Here is an 18,612-nt window from a genome sequence, read left to right on the forward strand (position 1 = left end):
CTGCTTCTCAGAATAAGGAACACCGGGACATGTGTCATCCGGGTCTGCAGACCCAGCGCAGGGCTAGGCACACAGTCAGTCCTTAGCAAGTATTTAAGTTGAATTAAGCACAAAAAGCCCTGCGCTCGTCATTGAGTCCCGGCCACATTATAATAGTCTGCGGTGGTCTAGGCTCTTGGCGGGTGCTGACCGGAGGTAAAGCTCAGCTCAGAAATGGGGAGGCCCCTGGGGGAGGGCAGGCTTTGTTGAGGACCTGCCTGAGAAGCTGACGTTCCAGAGACACTCATTGCTTTGTTTTACCTTCGCAGGGTCCGGAGCAGGTTTATGTCTTAGCACAAAGGGAGTCCCCAAGGCCCCTTACCCAATAGCATACCTGTAGTGAGCCGTCCAGGTCGGCCTACTTTTTCTGCTACGGCACAGCACCTCCCCCAAAGCCACATCTGTCCCTGTGACAGCCGGCCCTGCCTTCGAATTGCATATGCCCGGTGGATCTGCACCATGCGTGTGGTCTGTGTTCCCTCCCCTCCACTCCCCCAGTTTATGCTCCCCGGACCCCATCACAGCCGACCCACAGCTGCCCCTGTAATACACTGAGCTCTGTTGCTCACCTCTGTGCCCCTCGTGCCTGCTCCCACAACCCCCTTTCCTGGGTTTACATGCGTAGAATCCAGCCCGAGGCCCACTCGGGTGCTAGCCACTCGTCCACGTGGGCTTGTGACTGCTCTGCCCCGTGGCTTACAAAGATTTCACCGTTGAGAAGGAGGTTTTCTTGCTGATCCTCGCTTCCTGGCACGGCGTCTTACTTAGTGTGGTGTCACTCTTTCTGTTCACAGGGGGGGTCAGCACAAGGCCTCGCCAGCTCCTCTGCCTTTGTTCTCCTGCAGTCCTGAGTGCTCAGTCAGATATCCACGTTTTGTGGGAGAGCTGGCGTGGTCACTTAACTTACCAAAATATTTCCCATTGCTCTCAAATGGCAGAATTATTTAGAGGCATCAGTGGGTTTTGCAATAAATAATCTTGAATTAAAAAAGAATCCAGTAGTACATTCCATACATGATTAATGTTTCTTATAATAATTGTTTAGTGATACTTGGAGATCCTATCATTACACTGAATCTCTACTTTAAAGGAAAGGTTCAATGTGAAATTACTGTTGGAAGGTTTTCATTTCCCATCTCATCTTGTACACATTTCATTTGTAGCTTTTAACTTGCAGCCTGTGGGTCTGCCTAAGAACTGCTCCAGAGCAGGGGTTGTCTTGCTGAGCACCCAGAATAGTGTCTGGCATCCACGGGGGCCTTCACGAGGGGTGTATGTAGGATTCCCAGCCTGCAGGCAGGAAACCTGCTCTCAGGAAGGGCCCGCACAGCCTGTGTATGACCAGCCGCCCGGCCTGGCTGACGGTGGAGCCTGTGTTGTAATGCAGCTTCGAATCATTTCCCTGCTGTCTGCTAGCCTCTACCAGGTGCTGGGACGCCCTTTGGCCTCATGTAGAAGGTGCTCTGGGGGCACAGAGGTGGATCTAATTGTTTCCAGGATCCGGGCTGAGGTTGGACTTGCTCACTAACTTTGAAGCGAGTCTTAAATAACTATTTGCAATTCTTAATGAATGCAGTTCTGTGTTGGGTGTTTAATGTTCTATTTAATCCTCACACCATCTAACGAGGCTAAGTAGTGAGCCTATTCTTACCTAGAAGTATATGTGCTAACAGTTTGTCCGAGTGTTTTGGGGGCACCAGAGGCGCCAGTGGTGGGGTCGGCGCTCAGGGCCGCTTCCTAAGCCAGCGCTGGGAGCTGAGGCTCATTCTTAGGAACCAGTCAGGGTGGGAAAAGGGGGGCACAGCTGGAAACTGGTGGTGTCAGGCCGTGGCGGTCCAGGTCTCTGGTGTGGCTTCTTAGCGGGAGAGAGCGCTAGATGGCCTTTGCCCGTTACCCACTCTGTGTTTCCACAGCCTCCCTTTCTGTGCAGTTTCCTTACCTGTAAAATGGAGGTGACCCTTCTGTGTGGTGGCAGCATGTAGCAGCACCTGCCCGGGGGAGCGCGCGCTGTCTGTCAGCTCCGTGGGTCCTTGCAGCTCGGGCCTCTGAGGAATGGGCCTGGGGAGAGGTCAGGCCGTCCCCTCCGGTGTCTGAGCCCGAGCCTTGCCTCCAGAGCTGGCTTCTCCTCCCTCACCACGCTCAGGCACGCAGTTAGCTAGACGTGGCCAGGTACGAGTGTTTTGTGGGAATTGTGAAGGCTTGACCGGAAAACAGCGATGTGGTTCCTCACACACCTGGGGCGGACAGACACACCCAGCTGGTGTCCTTTATAAGCCTACAGCCGCCTCATTAATTGAGCAGCACAGAAACACGCGCCTCCCCAGTATTTTGCATCAGTTGAATTTGTACCTGAAATGACCACTTTTGACGTACAGTGCACTAATATGCAGTGGTCCAGGGGAGAAAAACAAACATCTCTTGGGGGGGAAAACTCCTTGAATTCTCTCTTCCTTCCGTGGGAAGAGCCCAGCCGCAGTCCTGGGAAGGCTCGGCCCTGCTTCTCCCTCACACCTCCTGGCTGGAGCCGGGCGCAGCCCAGAGTGCACTGCGCAGGGCAGCGGGCTTGGAGGGCTCCCGGCCCCGAGGGCGGGAGGGCAGCTTTTGTTCCTGGCGCCTGTGGGAGCCGTTCAGATCCATGGCAGGGCTTCTGAGGGACCAGGACGGCCTGGTGTCAGCTTCCGGGGCCGTGGCTGGGCTGGCTCCCCTCACAGCCCCACGGGAGCTGCGTGGGCTCTTCGGATCCTTGCACGCTACCTGCTTAACCACTTTACGAGAGTAAACCAGGAGAGGCTTGTTTCAGTGTCCTGTCCATAGCTAGTGTTTGAATCTAAATGTGGTTTAAAGTACAGTCCAGCATTTGAAAGCTGCTGATAATGAATGGTTTCGAGTGGAAGGGGAGAGGAGAGGAGCGGGAGGGAGCGAGCGAGCAGGAAGCACAGCTGAGCAGTTCGGCTTGCAGTAGGGAGGGGGAGAATACCTTCTCTGCTCTAAGACTGCAGGGGTGCAGGGGACCGTGGCAGAGGCCATCTGGAGCAGGAGACAGGGCTCTTCGGGAGCTGGTGATTGAAAGGCCTGTGGGACTCTGCCAGGCTTAGAAGCAGGGAGGCTGAGGGGGGCGGAGGGAAGGTCACCGGGGTGTCTGCCCCGTCTGATGACTGCATGAAACGGGGGTCTGAGGTGCAGTGGAAACCCGCCTAGCCCAGGGCCTGGGAATGGCCCCAAGAGGGGGTCATGAAGGCTGAGACATGGATGAGTAGACATCAGCCAGGTGAAGAGGTACAAAGTGTTTTCTTTAAAAGGCACATTTTATTTAAACTAGAATAATATTAAAGGCTTAATACTTCCATTTCAGTACATAAAAAATAGTAACTGATGCCAAGTATGGTTACACTTTTCTGCATGAGGTAGGTGCCTAGAGGTCAGTTTTCAGTCGTACTTGACATTCACGCTCTGATCTTGGACTACTTCCTTCATCTGATGGCATCTGTACACAGACGGTGCCCAGTGCAGAGCCCTGCCCTGAAGTCCAAGTGACTTGGTATATCCACTTGGGCGTCGGACTCGAAAAATTCAACTCTTGGCCTTTGCGTCCAAACCAGAGATCCCCATCGCCTTAAATGACAGCTCCGTCCTTGGAATTGCTCAGCCAGAGCCCAGCATCCTTGACTCCCATTGCACTTCCCGTGAGGTAAATCCACTGCCAGCTCTGTCCAGATTCTTTGTACTCCTGGCCGCCCCCCTTCTGACCTTGTCTGGTTGTTTCAATGGCCGCCCAGTGAAGCCTGCCCTCCCCAACAGGCGCTTCTCAGCAGCGGACCCTCCACTAGTTTTTCATTTCACACAGAATATGACCTAAGGGTCTCATAGTAGCCGGTGAGGTCCTGCTCATGCTGGGCCCCTGGTCTCAAGGCGTCTCCATGAGTCCGCCCCTTTGCTGTTTTTGGCTTCAGCCCTTGGATATGCTGGGTCACCTCCTGCCTCGGAGCTGTGAATTCACTGCTCCCTCTGGATGCTTTCCAGACCCTTCTCCTGGCTTGGGGCTTCCTCCTCAGGGCTTTCCGGATGTCACTCTGCAGTGATGAGTTCTTCCCTAACCACCCTGTTTACGAGTGTGTATGTGCATGCGTTCTCACACATGTGCACACCCTGACTGGCAGCCCGTCGCCTACCCTGCTTGCAGTTAAATCGCAATCTGACAAACTGTGTTTTTTAGTTAATACCCTCCACCCCCAGGGGCAGGAAATGCTGTCTGTTCTGTCCGATGCTGTGTATCCTCATTGCCAAAAAACAGTGACTAGCAGACAGCAGGATTTAAAAAGTACTGAAGGCACCTGGGCTGCCGGTCTCAGACTCAGGAGGGCTGAGATGTCAGGCGTGAGCTCCTGGAGAGCGGCAGCGCCTACGGGGTCGTAAGGATGGGCAGGTGGGCCTCCGGGCTCTGGCAAGGGCGGTCTTGGTCCTTCAGATGGTGGCTTCGTTATCGAGTTCAAAGTCTCCAAAGCAGTTGATGGAGACCCACACACAGGTCTGAACTCGAGAATGTTGCTGAAGAAATTAATTTTGTTGTTAACTCCGCTTTGCCTATCGCGACATCATTTCCTGATCATTTTTTTAAGTAAGCCTCCACTTTTAAGCTGTAAGGGCTTGATTTCCATGAATGAGCTGGCAGGTGAGAGGTAGCACTGCAGATCAGGTCAGTTCTTTTTCATATTTTAGAAATGAACATGCCTTCTGTATGGAATGAAGAATATTCTCTAGATCGAGACTAGAAATAGAATTGCTCCTGGATCTCCCTTTCTCCGTGTTTTCTAGACTGAGGAATGAGATCATGTTCTGTTTTAGAGACAGGAAGCAGCTCAGGCTGAGGGCTGCTTGTGCCTTTTAAAAACAGTGTCTTGCATGCCCACGACAGAGTCTCCTGGTGACATCTAGCACAGCCTGGACGTTCAGGGCGTGGGCTTGGAGGTCGGGTTCAAAGTCTGGCTCTGCCAATTCTTGTTGGCAGGACCTGGGGTGGTTTTTCTGACATCTGTCTCCGTATTCCATCATCTGCGTTGAATGAAACCTGAATTGTTACGCCTTCCTGGAATCTCTTAGAGTTTTCAAGCACTGACAAGGGACGGCCTTGAAGCTTAGTAGGTCTTTAAATAGCACGCTGTGTTGAATGCCTGACTCCTGGGTCCTGGAGGCGGCTGCTGGGCAGAACGCCCTGCGGGCAGCTTTCACACTGGATTGCATCCTGGGGTTTGCTGCAGACGGAAAGCCTGTGCCCGTGGCACCTGTGTAGCCTGTGTGCAGATTGGCCAGTGTGGCGTGATTTTCCTGGTGGGTCTGTCACAGGGAGGTGAGTCGCGCTGTGGACGGCTTGGTGATATTCCCTCCTGACCATGGCCGCCCCGCAATCTCAGCCCAGCACCTGAGCTCAGGTGCCTTCATGGGGCCTGTATGCCCCTGGAGCTGGCACGGGTGCCAAGGCAACCCTGAAATCCGAAAGAGTTATTTTCCAGGCGTGTAGGAACTGTGCCCCACCAGCGGAGAATGACTGCTTCTAGTCAGTACTAGTCCTGACAGGTCGTGAGAGCCCCCGCCATCTGCCATCTAAAGCAGAGTGGGCGTCTGCCCACTGACTCAGCAACGTCCGCCAAGTGTCAGTGTTCGGTGCTGCGGGAGGATGAACGGGGCAGGGTCCCAGCTCTTGTGCAGTCTCCATGGGAAGACAGTCGGCCAGCACGTTGATAAGCAGCAGGAAGGAACATCTAGCTGGGCCTGGGGCTCAGGAGACAGCTACACTGCGTGTCACAGCGGAGGAGGGAGGACACATTCATGGGACTCCCCTTTCGGTACTGAGCCTACTGGGAGAAAAGTGGACAGGGCGCTTCAGAGTCGGGTGCACTGAATTGCACGTTTCTGGTTCCCGTTTTCATCCCCTGCCAGGTTCTAATCTCTGCCTGCCTTATCACCCTCACTTCCAGTGCCTACCACAGAGGAAGCACGTAGTAGGTGCTTGATGAATATCTGTTGCTTGTAGAATTCAGACATTGTACAGTGTTTGACTCCGTGTGAAAGCTGACGATGCTGTTTTATAAAACTTTGAACTCAGCCTTCAGAATGAGTGTAGGCCAGGTGCTGCCCCCGGCCCCGACGTACGTACCTCGGCATGAAGGGGCCTGACTCCGAGCATCTTTAATGGGGTCCGCCTGAATGCAGACTTCTGTCTTTGTGCCGCCCAAATCTGAAAACGCCACCTTTTCCCCCAGGATCTTCACCTTGTACAGTAAATCGCTGCCCCTCGATCTGGCCTGTCGCATATGGGACGTGTTCTGTCGTGATGGGGAGGAGTTCCTGTTCCGCACGGCGCTGGGTATCCTGAAGCTGTTTGAGGACATCCTGAGCAACATGGACTTCATTCACATAGCGCAGTTCCTCACCAGGCTGCCCGACGACTTGCCCGCCGAGGAGTTTTTTGCTTCCATAGCTACCATTCAGATGCAGAGCCGAAACAAGAAGTGGGCGCAGGTGAGTGGGGCGTTGGGTCCCTTTTTCCCCCAGGGACTTGGCTCGGTGGTATAATTTAGGAAGCGCTTTCTTCAGAATCCCTCAGAGGAAACACCCTTCTCCACAGTGGTCCTCGGGCTGGCAGTGCAGAGGCCTGGGTTGGAGGCTGGGCTCTGCCACGGGGGTCTTGGGCAGTCATTTCCTCTTTGGGGCTCTGTCACCGCGAGGTGCTGGGGCATGAAAACCTCCCGCCCGTTGTGCAGTGCCAGAACTTCTGGTTTGCCATCTCAGTGCTCTCTGCTTGTTAGATAGCGTTTTGTAAACCAAGCCCCCCGCCCCACAAATGCCTGAGACAGAGCAAAGTGTACTAACACTCACCAAGCCCCTCTCCACCCCTCTCCCCCCACCGCGGCCCTGGGGCGCGGTAGGTGGCCTTGTCCCTGTCTCACTGGTACGTACCCAGAGAGCTGAAATGTGCGCCCTCCACGGAGGAGGACAGGAGGATGGCTTCCCAGGGCCTTCCCTGGGGGGTGTTACGACCTTGACTTTCCGACTTGTGCACTCACAGGTCTGCTGATCTTCCTTTCCATCTCATGGTGCTTTGCCCCCACTCCCCACTCCCGTGCACACGCACATGAACACAGAGAGGGAAGGATTAAAGCCAGAGCTGTCATTTTGTTTCTAGTGTTTTCGGAACGAGGGAAAAATGGGTTCAAACCAGCTCAGAGATTACTGCCTGTCAGATGTGTTGTAATAATAATGGGGCAGTGATAGGAGTGAGCCTGATGGTGGTGGGTGAGCGTCGCTGAGATTTATGCGGTCCCAGGTCCCCTGCACATTTCTCGTCAGTGCTGCACTCGAGGTGAAGACCCTGGCGAGCTTTCCCAAATGAGTGAACGTTGACGTTTGGTTGGCAGGCCCTGTTACTTAGAGGTGGGGGGGCTTCTCTACTGTTAGGCCTTCTGTGCCTTCTATTGAAACCTACACAAAAGTGTTTCTGCTTTACCCCTTGTAATTTGTAATTCCATTAAAGTGGCATGACTAGCGCTGGTGCTACAAAGATCCCTGGGTTTTGAAATCAGAATATTGGGGTTTGAGTTCGTATGAGCAGGTCACTTCTGTAAGCGCCCGCTGCTCAGGCGCCTTCCGATGGGGTGTTAACTATTCCAGCCACTGTGTGGGAAGCTGAGTGCTCTGCTTGGCTAGAGTGGGCGTTCACTAAATGCAGCCACCCTTATTGTCACTACCGTCCCTGAGTAGTCCCAGCCGATGGAATGTGTGAGCATTGAAGGTGTTAACAAGGGGCTAAGAGGGCAGGGAGAAGGCACCTCAGGAAGGCATGAGAAGAGCTGCAGAACTGGCTGGTGAAGCGGGGGCCAGGGGGCCTGGGGGCCAGGGCAGTGCAAGCCGCTGTGCACGGGCCCAGGAGGCCTCCGAGCAGCCGGGAGCCGGAAGCCCGATTGTGGTGCTGGCGGCTTCCGGGCGGGACGTGGAAGGGGAGCCCTGTAGCCCTGTCTGGATGCTGGCACGGTGGCTGGTGGGAAGTGGTTGTGGGACGTTCGCGTGCATGGCATGATTGCGTTTCTATGTCAGAAAGATGAATCTGGATCCAGGGGGAAGGTGCCGTGCGCGCGGCGGAAGTGGGAGCCTCTCGGGATCGGTGTTTCCGTGTGTGTCTCCCACAGACGTCTTCCCTGTGCTCCCCAGGTGCTGACTGCCCTGCAGAAGGACAGCCGGGAAATGGACAAAGGCAGCCCATCTCTCAGGCACTGAAGAGGCAGGCGGGCGCACGTGCGGCCGTGAGGCAGATCTCCAGGCAGCACCGGCGTCATCTCAGACGGACGTGCTGGCAGCTGAGCAGGGCTGCTTGCACGTCTGATCCTAATATTGGAGCTGGCCTTAAACACGACAGACAGACAATTTTCAAGAATTCAACCCAGGCTGAGCCTTACGAAGCTCCATGGATGGTGACCTGATGTTGTGGGCTGTGGCCAACCACTGCATCTCCTGCATGGTTTAAAAATAGGGCCGTGGCTAACTCCCTCCCCTTCCTTCAGCAAAGTTAATTAAACTGTCATGCTTTCCTGTCGACCCCTGGAAAGGACATTACAATCTTTCTTAGCCGAGGTGCCCGAGAAGGGCTTTGGGAGACCTCAGAGCTGTTACTGGCTCCTGTTTACCTAGTTGAGTAAGAAAGAGACTGCTGAGTTCGTTATCGAGATAATCTTTCCAGAAGCAGAGGGCATTTTAAAGCCCACCTACCAAAGATGCATTAGGGGAAAGTGGGATAGTCGCGGACACGTGCTCATGGGCGCCTTGGACCCGGCCTGACTCTCGGGTTGACGATGTACCATGTTGCCTTGACACAGTTACAGTACGAGGGCTGGAAATGCGTGCTGAAGGTCTGGGGGGGCCCTGCGCTCCCACAGATGGCTCCCTACACCTGTTGAGCAGAGGTGGAAAGTTCGAGCAGGAAGAAGTGTTCACACAGACGAAGGCCATGACAGCAGACAGTCTTAAAGCTGATGGAAAGAGAATGGAGACAGCCCCGCTCTCAGTAAAGGGGGAGGGGCAGAGGCTGTTAAGACCTGCTCCTTCTGGCACCTACTCGTTTCTGTGCAGGCTGGGGACAGCACGATGTGGGGCGGGGGGCAGGATGCTGCTCCCTTGCTCTGACAGAAGGCACCTCTGTGCTTTGTCACCTGAATGGCAGGACCAGCTCTGTCCCCAGCCTGAGTGCCAGTGTTCTCCTCCTCACGCGTTTGGCTCTAACAGAGTGTTTTAGGGCTGAGGAACGAGCAGCACGTCCAGCGGCCCAGACAGCCTTGGCAGAGTTCTCGGTGTCTGCCAGCAGCCTGTCCCCGTTTTAGCCGGTGACCCCAAGTGCACTAGCACCTGTTTTGTGCTAGCTTTTCCTTGATTAATTTTGAGAACTTTATATCAAGAATTTTGGTTCTCCAAATTTAAAAAAATGAGTAGTTTCTGCACAGAGTAGTCCAAAGGACAGACAGATTTCTATGGTGACGATCTGTTGGCGTGTTGGTCGCCAGGTTCGAGGGCACCGTCAGTGACACGGGGCATGCTGCAGCGTGCCCTGGCACCCGCCCCGGTCCTTCTCAGCCATCTTCCCACCCCCGGCAGCGTCCCAGCGTTGCTCTTGCTTGTGATGTTGGACGCGCCCTTGGCTCTGAGAGTAGCAGAGCCAAGAGGAGCATGGGGGCAGGGGTGAAGCGTGACCGGCATTATTTGATAGGTTTCCTCTATCTGCCATCTCCGCAGATGGCACGTCTAGGTGCGTAGCAGGTTGCCCTCCATCCCAGCTCTGTTCTGTGTGTGGTTCTCCCGAGGTCGCCTTTGCTCCCTTGTCTCCTTCCCGGAAGTTGTCAGGGACCTTGCAGAGCGTCACGGATCCCGCTTCCTGCCTCAGCCTTTAAATGCTGACTCGCCCGGCCTCGGGAGGACGCTTCTGCCTTCCCGAGGCCTCGCCAGCCTTCCGACGCAGCCGTTCCCTGACACCACACTGCTGAATGTAACCCAGACTGAGCCGGGCAGCCGTCCTCGCCAGTGTGCCCAGCTTCGCTCCATGACGTGGGCTTTCTGTTCCTGAAAGATGTATATATTTTCTTACTGTACATAAAGGTGTCCCTTAAGTCGTGACAGAAAGCAGTGCACCGGGGCGGCGTGCAGTCCCCTCAGCTGCACGCGGAATGGCTCGTGCATTTCCAACCCAGCCCTTAACACATTTTGTCAAACAGTTTGACGTAAATCTCTTTGGATAGCACCATGTATGCGTTAAGTTTTTCAACAGGATCCCATGCCAATCTGGAATACTTACCAAATCTCTGGTTCAGAAGAGGTGTTTATGACCTGTGCCCAGACCCCATGAGGTCTTGCTGGTTTGCTGGGCCCACTTCAGAGGCCGGGAAGTTCTAGGTCCCCATCCAGGACCATGCGGCCCCCTGCATAGAGAGAGGGTTGCTGCAGACCGAGCACAGGGCTGGCTCTCTGTGTGACATTATCCTTGAAGAAGACTGCAAACAAACTGAAATGCTGCACACTTCGGAAATCTGCACTTTCCACTTCCCAGGCCACTGATTCGCAGAACCTCAGACTTCAGGGTTGGGACCTTTGTGCAACTGGCACTTTAGAGGCGAAAGCTGCGTCCCCACCAGCCCTTGAAATCTTGTCCAGAAACAGGTTCACTTTAAGAGGTACTTTTTAACTGCTCAGTTTTGACTATTTTAAATAGTTTGCTGATAGAAAACTCCTGGTAACACTTGCTACATATCATGTTTTAATTGCTTGTACAGTTAACCTTTAATTTTATTTAGTAAAGTATCAAATTGGAACTTTTTGAATTGTAAATATGTGGTTTTATTAAATAAAAGTCTGGTAAAATTGTTACTTCTATTCAGTGTAGTTTTGTTTAAAATTGAAGTTCTCACCTTGAAGTACGGCAGAAACTTGACTTTGAGCATTGTGCTGTTTCAGTTAAAATCCGCTTATTAGGATGAGTTCGATAAAAAAAAGGTGGTGCAGTTATGGTAGTTCAGCCAAGGATTCTAAAGTTTAGTGCACCCCTTCCAGGCTGAACGGGAACCCTGACACCCTGCTCCTCTCAGCTTGACCTCTGCCCACGGCTTTATTCCCCTTCTCCCCCTGTCCCAGTGTCTGCCACACTCGCCCGCTCCCCACAGCCCGGTCCCAGCAGGTCCCAGCAGGTGGTCAGCTTCCCCTGTGCCCACCCCTGGGCTCTTCCTGCCTCCCGGAGAAACCTGCTCCCCACCAGCTGTCAGCCGGGAGACCCGGGGCCTGTGTGTGCCTCCATTTCCATTTCAGTGGCACTGAGCCTGCAACGGTTCTCGGGATCACCTGGGACCGGGCAGAGGGAATGTTACCGTGTCAGCTACTCAGGCCCAGGGCCGAGGCCCAGGGAGGGGAGAGTCCTCAAGGCCTGCGTGCTCTGGGCTGTCTTGTGACTCCCCTGAGCAGACAGACGCAGCCGCCCCTCCTGTCGCCCCCTGGTCCTCCTGGGCCTGTGCTGAGGAACTCGCTTACCTGCCTCCCAGCCCATCCTCCCCTGAACATCGAGCAGCTTCGGGGCCTGTGCTCAGAGGTCCTCGGCCCCCAGCATGATTCTCAGAAACAGTGTCCCGCTCTTGACCGCAGCGAGCTGCTTCGCCTCTCGGCTGTTCTGCACAGGCGGTGAGGTGAGTGACAGACGAGGGTGGTCTTGGCTGCCCGCAGTCAGGTTTGCTGGGGGCTTGCTGGCTGCCCCACCCATGCCAGGCCCTGGGGGAAGTGCTCTGTGAATGGCTTCATCGGTCTCCATAGCTGCTCTGTCATTGTCCCTGCTTCAGGGCTGTGACTCAGAACAGTAGTCTGCTTGGACTCTTATAGCCAGTAAGTGGCAGGGCTGAGCTCTGGCACAGAAACGCCCCTCCCCAGGGAACAGGCCAGCTGCGGGGCCTCCGGAAGCTCTTCTCTAGCTGACCTCAACTCCAAGTGCAGGGTTTGAGGGCGGCCCGGAGCCACTCACCTGAGCAGCTGTGTGCTTGTCCAATGGCCTGCTCCTGGGGGCGGACCTCAGGGAAACAGGCAGTGGGGGTAGAAGTTGGGCAATGTTTTCCTAAGCGAAAAGGGGTGGGGGGGAGGTGCTTCCAGCTCAAAACCCACCTCCGTAAGCGCGGAGGCTGCCAGGAAGGCGACAGGGAACAGATGCTGCAGCAGCATGGGCGGAGAGGCCGGGACCTAGAGATGAGCCCTGCGTCACGAGATGGACCAGCAGAGGGAAACCGTGGAGCCGAAGCAAGTCCTCAGCTGGGGCCACGAGAAGCTCGAGCACCCAGGAACTTGGCCATGACTTAAGGTCCCAGGTATTTCTAAGAAGCCTGAGCATGTCCAGCTCATGTTTGGCTCTGGCTCCTCCGTGAGCACCGCCGCCCCTGCAGACATCTTGCTGTAGGGCGGGGCTGCTCCACTGGGCCGGCCACGTCCAGGCACCGTCTTCAGGATTAACTGCCTGACCCCTTTCCTGGGATGCCTGAGCCCTGCGGGGTTCCCGATGGAGGGACAGAGGGGTAGTGGCCTTCTCTCTGGCAACACAACAGAACGAGTTACTCCTACTCCAGGCTGGACCCCAGAACCTCAACAGTTTTTTTTAATAAACTGCTCCCATCAAAAATAAACCCAAGTTTTAAGGGTGCAGTTTACCTGCAGGTTAGGAACAAGAGAATTGAAATTTTCTAAGCCTCATCTTGCTTTTCTATAACCAAGGTTAAAAAGCACCTATCCACTGATTTGTGAGGATTGAAATAAGATGCCAAACAGATTGTATCATTAAAAGAAACAAATTGCAGTAGATAGCTAGACTCATGCTCTTGACATAGAAACTTTCAGTATCTTGCACTCTTGGTGAACTTAGGAATTTTTAAAAATCTGGATTTTCCCCTAAGTTAAATGCATATTCATTGTATAAAACCTGTAAATTACAGAAAAGCACAAAGAACAATCCTAATTTCACCACCCAGAAAAGAGATACTTCTTCAGAGTATATTATTTTCCTAGTTTACACGTGAGTACACTGAGGCTTAGAGGATTGCGGTATTTGTCCCTGGTATTTGTCCCAGGTCACCGTCAGAAGAGAATGAATCCAGGTCAGTCGGATTCCAGTCTTTGTTCTCTAGCCCTGCCCTGTCTTCTCCTCCTCGCACCTCATCTTTGGCACCCTGTGGTTGAACTATTAGAAGATGTCAATTGAAAAATTGGAGAGGGTGTAAATTTGTTAATTAAAATATGCATGTATTTAATCATTGTTTATTTAAATAAAAATTAGACGAGCCTTTGAAAGGACTGTTACATGGGAAGGAGGAGACACGAATTTTAGTGGTGCTTTTCCTGCCAGCTTTAGCTTCGGCCAGCTCCTCTGACATACCCCTAACACAGCAGACGTGGTCTCCTGGAGTCCTTTCCATCCCTGGCTTTTGCAGGATTCCTCACTCTGACATTAAGACTTTCTGAAAGTTTAAAACAAAACATCAGATTGGGGTGTATGAACTCCAATATTATTTAATGGACAGGCACCCCCAAACAATGGCAAAATCTAAATTATGGCTGCAGATGAACTTATAAAAAAAGAACGTATTTTTATTTACATAATTAAAAATCCCAGATGTGGTAAGTCACCAAAATGACTTTCACTCATTAATGAAACAGTGTGTCCTTTTCAGATGCTCCGGGCTGCACCTAGGTAGGTGCCTGATTCACTCCAGCCGGTGCCGCCATAAAACACACAAACGTCCGGAATCTTGAAGGGGGGCACTTCGGACTCAGACCGATTTTTAAGTCTGCTTTCATACAACTTCTTACTCACATTTGTCTGTGGGTGCATTTTTCAGTTCCTGTACTTTTTGACAAGGAGATGAAAATATCTTTAGCCTTTGATTTTAGCATTCATAAAAATAACATTAGTTTTAGAGGTTGCTATTGGGTTGGTGCAAAAGTAATTGCGGTTTAACAGATTAAAAATAATTGCAAAAATCGCAGTTAACTTTTGCACCAACCTACTCTCCCTGGAATGGACAGCTGTGTGTCTGTAGTAGGCTTCTATGACAACAGGCCCACTTCCCTGTCATTCCCCTCATTGGTTGTACTTCTTGAGAAATCCTCTACCTTCCTATAATTATTTTTGAATTTGACCCGACATACATAATAGGCATTCAAGTAACACTTATTTTCAGGAAGCAAGACTGGCATTATATTAATGTATTTAGTTTTTTTTATTATTATTATTGGGGAAGAACAACAGGACTTTATTGGGGAACAGTGTGGACTTCCAGGATTTTTTCCAAGTCAAGTTGTTGTCCTTTCAGTCTTAGTTGTGGAGGGCGCAGCTCAGCTCCAGATCCAGTTGCTGTTTTCTAGTTGCAGGGGGCACAGCCCACCATCCCTTGTGGGACTCGAGGAGTTGAACTGGCAACCTTGTGGTTGAGAGCCCACTGGCCCATGTGGGAATGGAACTGCAGCCTTCAGAGTTAGGAGCATGGAGCTCCAACCTCCTGACCACCGGGCGGCGGCCCCCCCCCCCCCCCCCGTGTTTAATAAATGTATTGAGCATCGATTATGTCCTTGGCACTGTGGGGGATGTTGACCAAGTCCCTTGTCGCCCAGGGACTTTGCCTCATTGTGGCGAGGAGAACTAAGCAGACAGTCAAAAACAGTGGGTCAAAGGCTGGCACGGGGCTAAGCACAGCACGTCAGGGCTGCGGGGAGGACGAGTGAGGGTCTGTCTGCCATGCTTCCTCAGACGCAATCTATCTCAAGGAACAGTTTGTGAATGTGTTGGTATTTTATGATTAAGAGCTCACCTATAATCTAATTAGAAAGAACCTTGTTATGAAGTAATCAACAGATTATGTATCTTCTAATTAACTGTAACATCTCCAGCAGGCGGTAATGTAATTGGAGAGAGCTTCAGTAATTGTGCCCCTTAAAGCAAGGCCAGCCTCTTTTGTATCTGTGCGCTTTGTGACTGGAGTCAAGGCCCATGAGGGAATGTTTATTTCACCCTTGTCATGCGGGGCGGCCTGGGGGTCTCTGCTCCCCCACATAAGAATGCAGGATATGGTGAGGCCAGAAAGGAACACCCACGGAGCCATAGGTAGGGGAGTCACACCACTATATTCTCGCTGGCGGCTGGGTTGGAGACACAGGAAACAGGAGTCACACTGTTCGCAACCCGCCGTCCATTTCTCTCTGCCAACCAACCAACCTCACTTGCTAACTGCAATCCGCTCTTGCCAGCTCAGCCACCATCTTCTTGCTAGCCCCCATTTTCTGCTAGCATAGCCACAGCAGTTATATTAGTGGCCAGTGGCTCACTGGTCATAGCTGACGGCCAACTAGCCACAGCTGATGTCCATCCAATCACAGTTGATGGCCATTTACTACCTGAGCCAGCAGCACCTTTCCACGTGAGGCCGAGAGCCTGGAAACTGAACTCCTGGCTCTGTCCCCACAACCCTAGATACTTGCCAATGGGTCAAAATCAGCTGACGATACCCGTTCTCCCTCTAGTGAACCAAAGGGATGGACATTTATAATGAAAGCCGCTTGCTTGGTGAAGGCACCAAGCATGTTGCCAGTTTCACTCTGAAGCCTCCCCAACCACAGAAGAACCCAATGCTGCTTCTCATTGGAGGCACACAGCAAACGTTCTGTTCACCAGTGATTTACTACTTAACTTTGGCTTTGATGAACAGGTCAGGAGAAAACAAAAATTGTAGAGGATAAGGAGAATGGAAGTAGGAAGTCAAAGATCTTACTCCCTTCACTGTTACGTTTGTGTGGTTGGATAAGTATATTACTATTTTAAAAAGTATATTCAAGCTGTGGAATGTAGCAAGGGATTTTAATCAACCTTTATTGGCTTCAAAGGAAACACACTTTAGGTTAATCTAAGGGAATGAGTGAGCTTTGAATTGAGACAGACTTGAGACTACACAGCTTAATAAATTCAAAGGGATTTAATATTAATTGGCTTAATGCACAGGAATTTTTGGGTATCCTGCCCATTGGTTGAACCTTCCCACATATGGCAGAGGAACAGTTCTCAGTATCAGGCCATTGAAATTATGGAATTGCTCAGATACAAAAAGCCTTTTAGCAGCTTTTTAGGAGAAGTCATGTATACTTCCTGTTTGTTTCTCTGGACTTGTTTTACTTAACCCCTATAAAACTGCTAACCCAATTTTGGAAGCTGAAAAATTATGCGATACAAAGTGTAGTTCCATCCTAAATATCAGAGGCCTTTTAAAGAGTGGCAACAAATGGAGAATAAGTTGACGGAGGATAATGTGCCGAGATTGGAGCCGTTCTGCCGCCTCTTCTCATCAGCCATGTCAACAGGGCAGAAAGGCTCTGGCTTCCCGGATCTTCTGCCTCACTCCTCGGCAGGACAGGGTAAGGCCAGCGTGGTGGTGCTTCAGGGACTCCAAGCGCTGCCGGAGCCCTTCCGTCTTGCCCACCTTCTCTTCCATGTCCCGAAGGAGAGACTCTTTGCCCAGGAGCCCACTCTTCTGATTCAGCTTGATGTTGTCAATCCGCAGGCTGTCTCTGGCTTGCTTAGTCTTGGTCAGGATGTCCCTCTTTAGGGCCACCTGAGCCTCAATGTCCGAGAGCTGTGACTTTCTGCCTGCATTTCCTATTTCCATAAAGTGGAGCTTTTCTTTCACGTGGGTAATTATTTGCACATTGTTGTTCAGCTTCTTGCGCAGTTTTAAAAGCTCCTCATTGCGCTCCTCGACTTTCTCATTGAAGGTCTGGTTCTCAATCTTCAGCTGTTCAAAGTCGATGAGCAGCAGGCCCCCGGCCATGTCCTCCTGGGCCCTCATCTTGGTATCAAAATGCATCAGGCCCTGCCTCAGCTGCACGTGCTCCAGCCGCACGGCACTCATCTCCTTCTCCTTCTTGTCCTCCAACGCCTGGATCTGCTCCACTTCTCGCAGGGCGGCCTGGCGCCCGCCCCGCATCCGGCAGCTGCCCAGGGCCTGCAGCATCACCTGCTTCTTGAGCGCCTGGAAGTCCCGCCACGCCTTGTCCACCGTGGTCAGCTTCTCCTCGCACTGCAGCTGCAGCTGGGCCAGCTCCTGGCGGTACCAGTCCAGGTCGTCTGCCTGCTGCTTCCTCAGCTCCTCCAGCACGGCCAGGTAGCTGAAGTACGCCTCCTCCTTCTCGGAGGGCTCGGGCTCCGCGCCCCTGTCGGCCCCCTCGGCTGGGTCCAGGCCCTTCTTCCTGCGCAGCGCGTCCCAGATCTTGTGCTGCAGGTACACGTTGTAGCGCTGGTAGCAGCCGCGCTCCACCACCAGGGCGCGGTACTGGTCCAGGAGCTCGGCGCGCAGCTGCTGCTCCTGCGCCCTCTGCACCTCCGCCGTCCACTCCAGGCCCTCCTCCAGCGCCCCGTGGGCTCCGCGCGGCGCCGGCTCGCTCCCGGCCGGGCTGCCCCCCGCGCCCGCGCCCTCCTTCTCCTCCCGCTCCCGGCCGCCACGCTCGGCCTCCGGGGCAGGGGCAGCCTCCTCCTGGCCGCTCGTGGGCAGCGGCACAGCGCCCCGCGCCGGGGCTTCCTGCCGCCTGGCCTCCGCCTCCTGGTCCCCGGGCTCCTCCGCGGGCTCCTCGGGCTCCTCGGGCTCCTCGGGCTCCTCGGGCTCCCCGGGCCCGCCTTCGGGCTCCGCCTCAGGTCCGGCCTCCGCCACCTCCTCTCGCTCGGCCTCGGTCGGCCATTCCCGCCCTCCGGGCCCCTCCTTGCCCGCGGCTTCGGTGGCCGCCGGCCCTTCCCGGGGCTCGGAGGGCTCGGCCGGCTCGGCCACGCCGACGCCTCCCTCAGAAGCCTCTACGGTCTCCGGCGGCGGCTCGGGCTCCGCGGTGTCCGCGGGGGACTGGGAGCCAGAGCTGGCCTTGATCTCGGACAGCCGCGAGGCCAGGCTCGCCACATCTCTGTCTCCCTGCTCAGGGTCCCCCGTGTGCTCCGAGTGGCTGACCTCCATCTCCCTCCGGCTCCGCCGGCGCCACTGACGCCCACTGCCGCCTGTTAGGTTTCCAGGGGCAACCAGAGGCGCTCGCGGTGGGTCCGGCGATTGGCCAGGCGTCAGCCCGACGCCCTGCCCATTCTTCCCGCCTTCCAGCAGAATCAGGCCAATGAGAGGCCGCAAGCGAAGGCCGGGAGGCGTTGATTGGGAGAGGGAGTAGGCTCGCGCCGAGAGGGGCGTGGCGCACCCGGCGCGTCAACTTTCCGCCCGGGTCCCCCCGCCAGGCCTGGGGCGGGGCGTCGGCAGAGGCTCGCAGGGGCGGGCGGCCGGCGCACGGGGCGCGCAGGCGCAGAGTGGCGCGCCGGGTCCCCGCGCGGTGGCGCGCGCGGGGCGCCTGCGCGATGCGGCGGGGCGACGGCGGCGGCGGCGGCGGCGGCGGCCGGGCCGGCCGGAGGGCGCCTGCGTGCTGAGGCGGGACGCGGCCCGGCTGGCCGGCTCCGGCGGCGCCTGGGCGGGGCGGCGCGGCGGCCGCTGGCGGCGGTTGCTGGAGCGCGGC

The 18,612-nt window shown here is 54.3% G+C and overlaps 2 protein-coding genes across 5 annotated transcripts in view; one reads left to right on the forward strand and one right to left on the reverse strand.

Annotated features, from left to right (window-relative positions):
* Positions 1-10,944, forward strand: part of TBC1D14 (TBC1 domain family member 14) — a 97,400-nt gene extending 86,456 nt beyond the window's left edge. For all 4 annotated transcript variants that reach the window (XM_081050940.1, XM_081050941.1, XM_081050942.1 and 1 more), the window contains 2 exons: positions 6,297-6,555; positions 8,242-10,944. In XM_081050940.1, coding sequence (XP_080907066.1) covers positions 6,297-6,555; positions 8,242-8,307 — 325 coding nt within the window. In that variant the 3' untranslated portion in view covers positions 8,308-10,944. The remainder of the gene's footprint in view (positions 1-6,296; positions 6,556-8,241) is intronic.
* Positions 10,945-14,988: 4,044 nt separating this feature from the next.
* Positions 14,989-18,099, reverse strand: CFAP184 (cilia and flagella associated protein 184). The gene has a single exon (XM_081032933.1). The coding sequence runs from the start codon at positions 18,072-18,074 to the stop codon at positions 16,434-16,436; it is 1,641 nt and encodes a 546-aa protein (XP_080889059.1). The 5' UTR covers positions 18,075-18,099; the 3' UTR covers positions 14,989-16,433.
* Between the last annotated feature and the right edge of the window lie 513 nt (positions 18,100-18,612).

Source organism: Rhinolophus hipposideros, assembly GCF_964194185.1.
Source record: "Rhinolophus hipposideros genome assembly, chromosome: 1".
NCBI lineage: Eukaryota > Metazoa > Chordata > Mammalia > Chiroptera > Rhinolophidae > Rhinolophus > Rhinolophus hipposideros.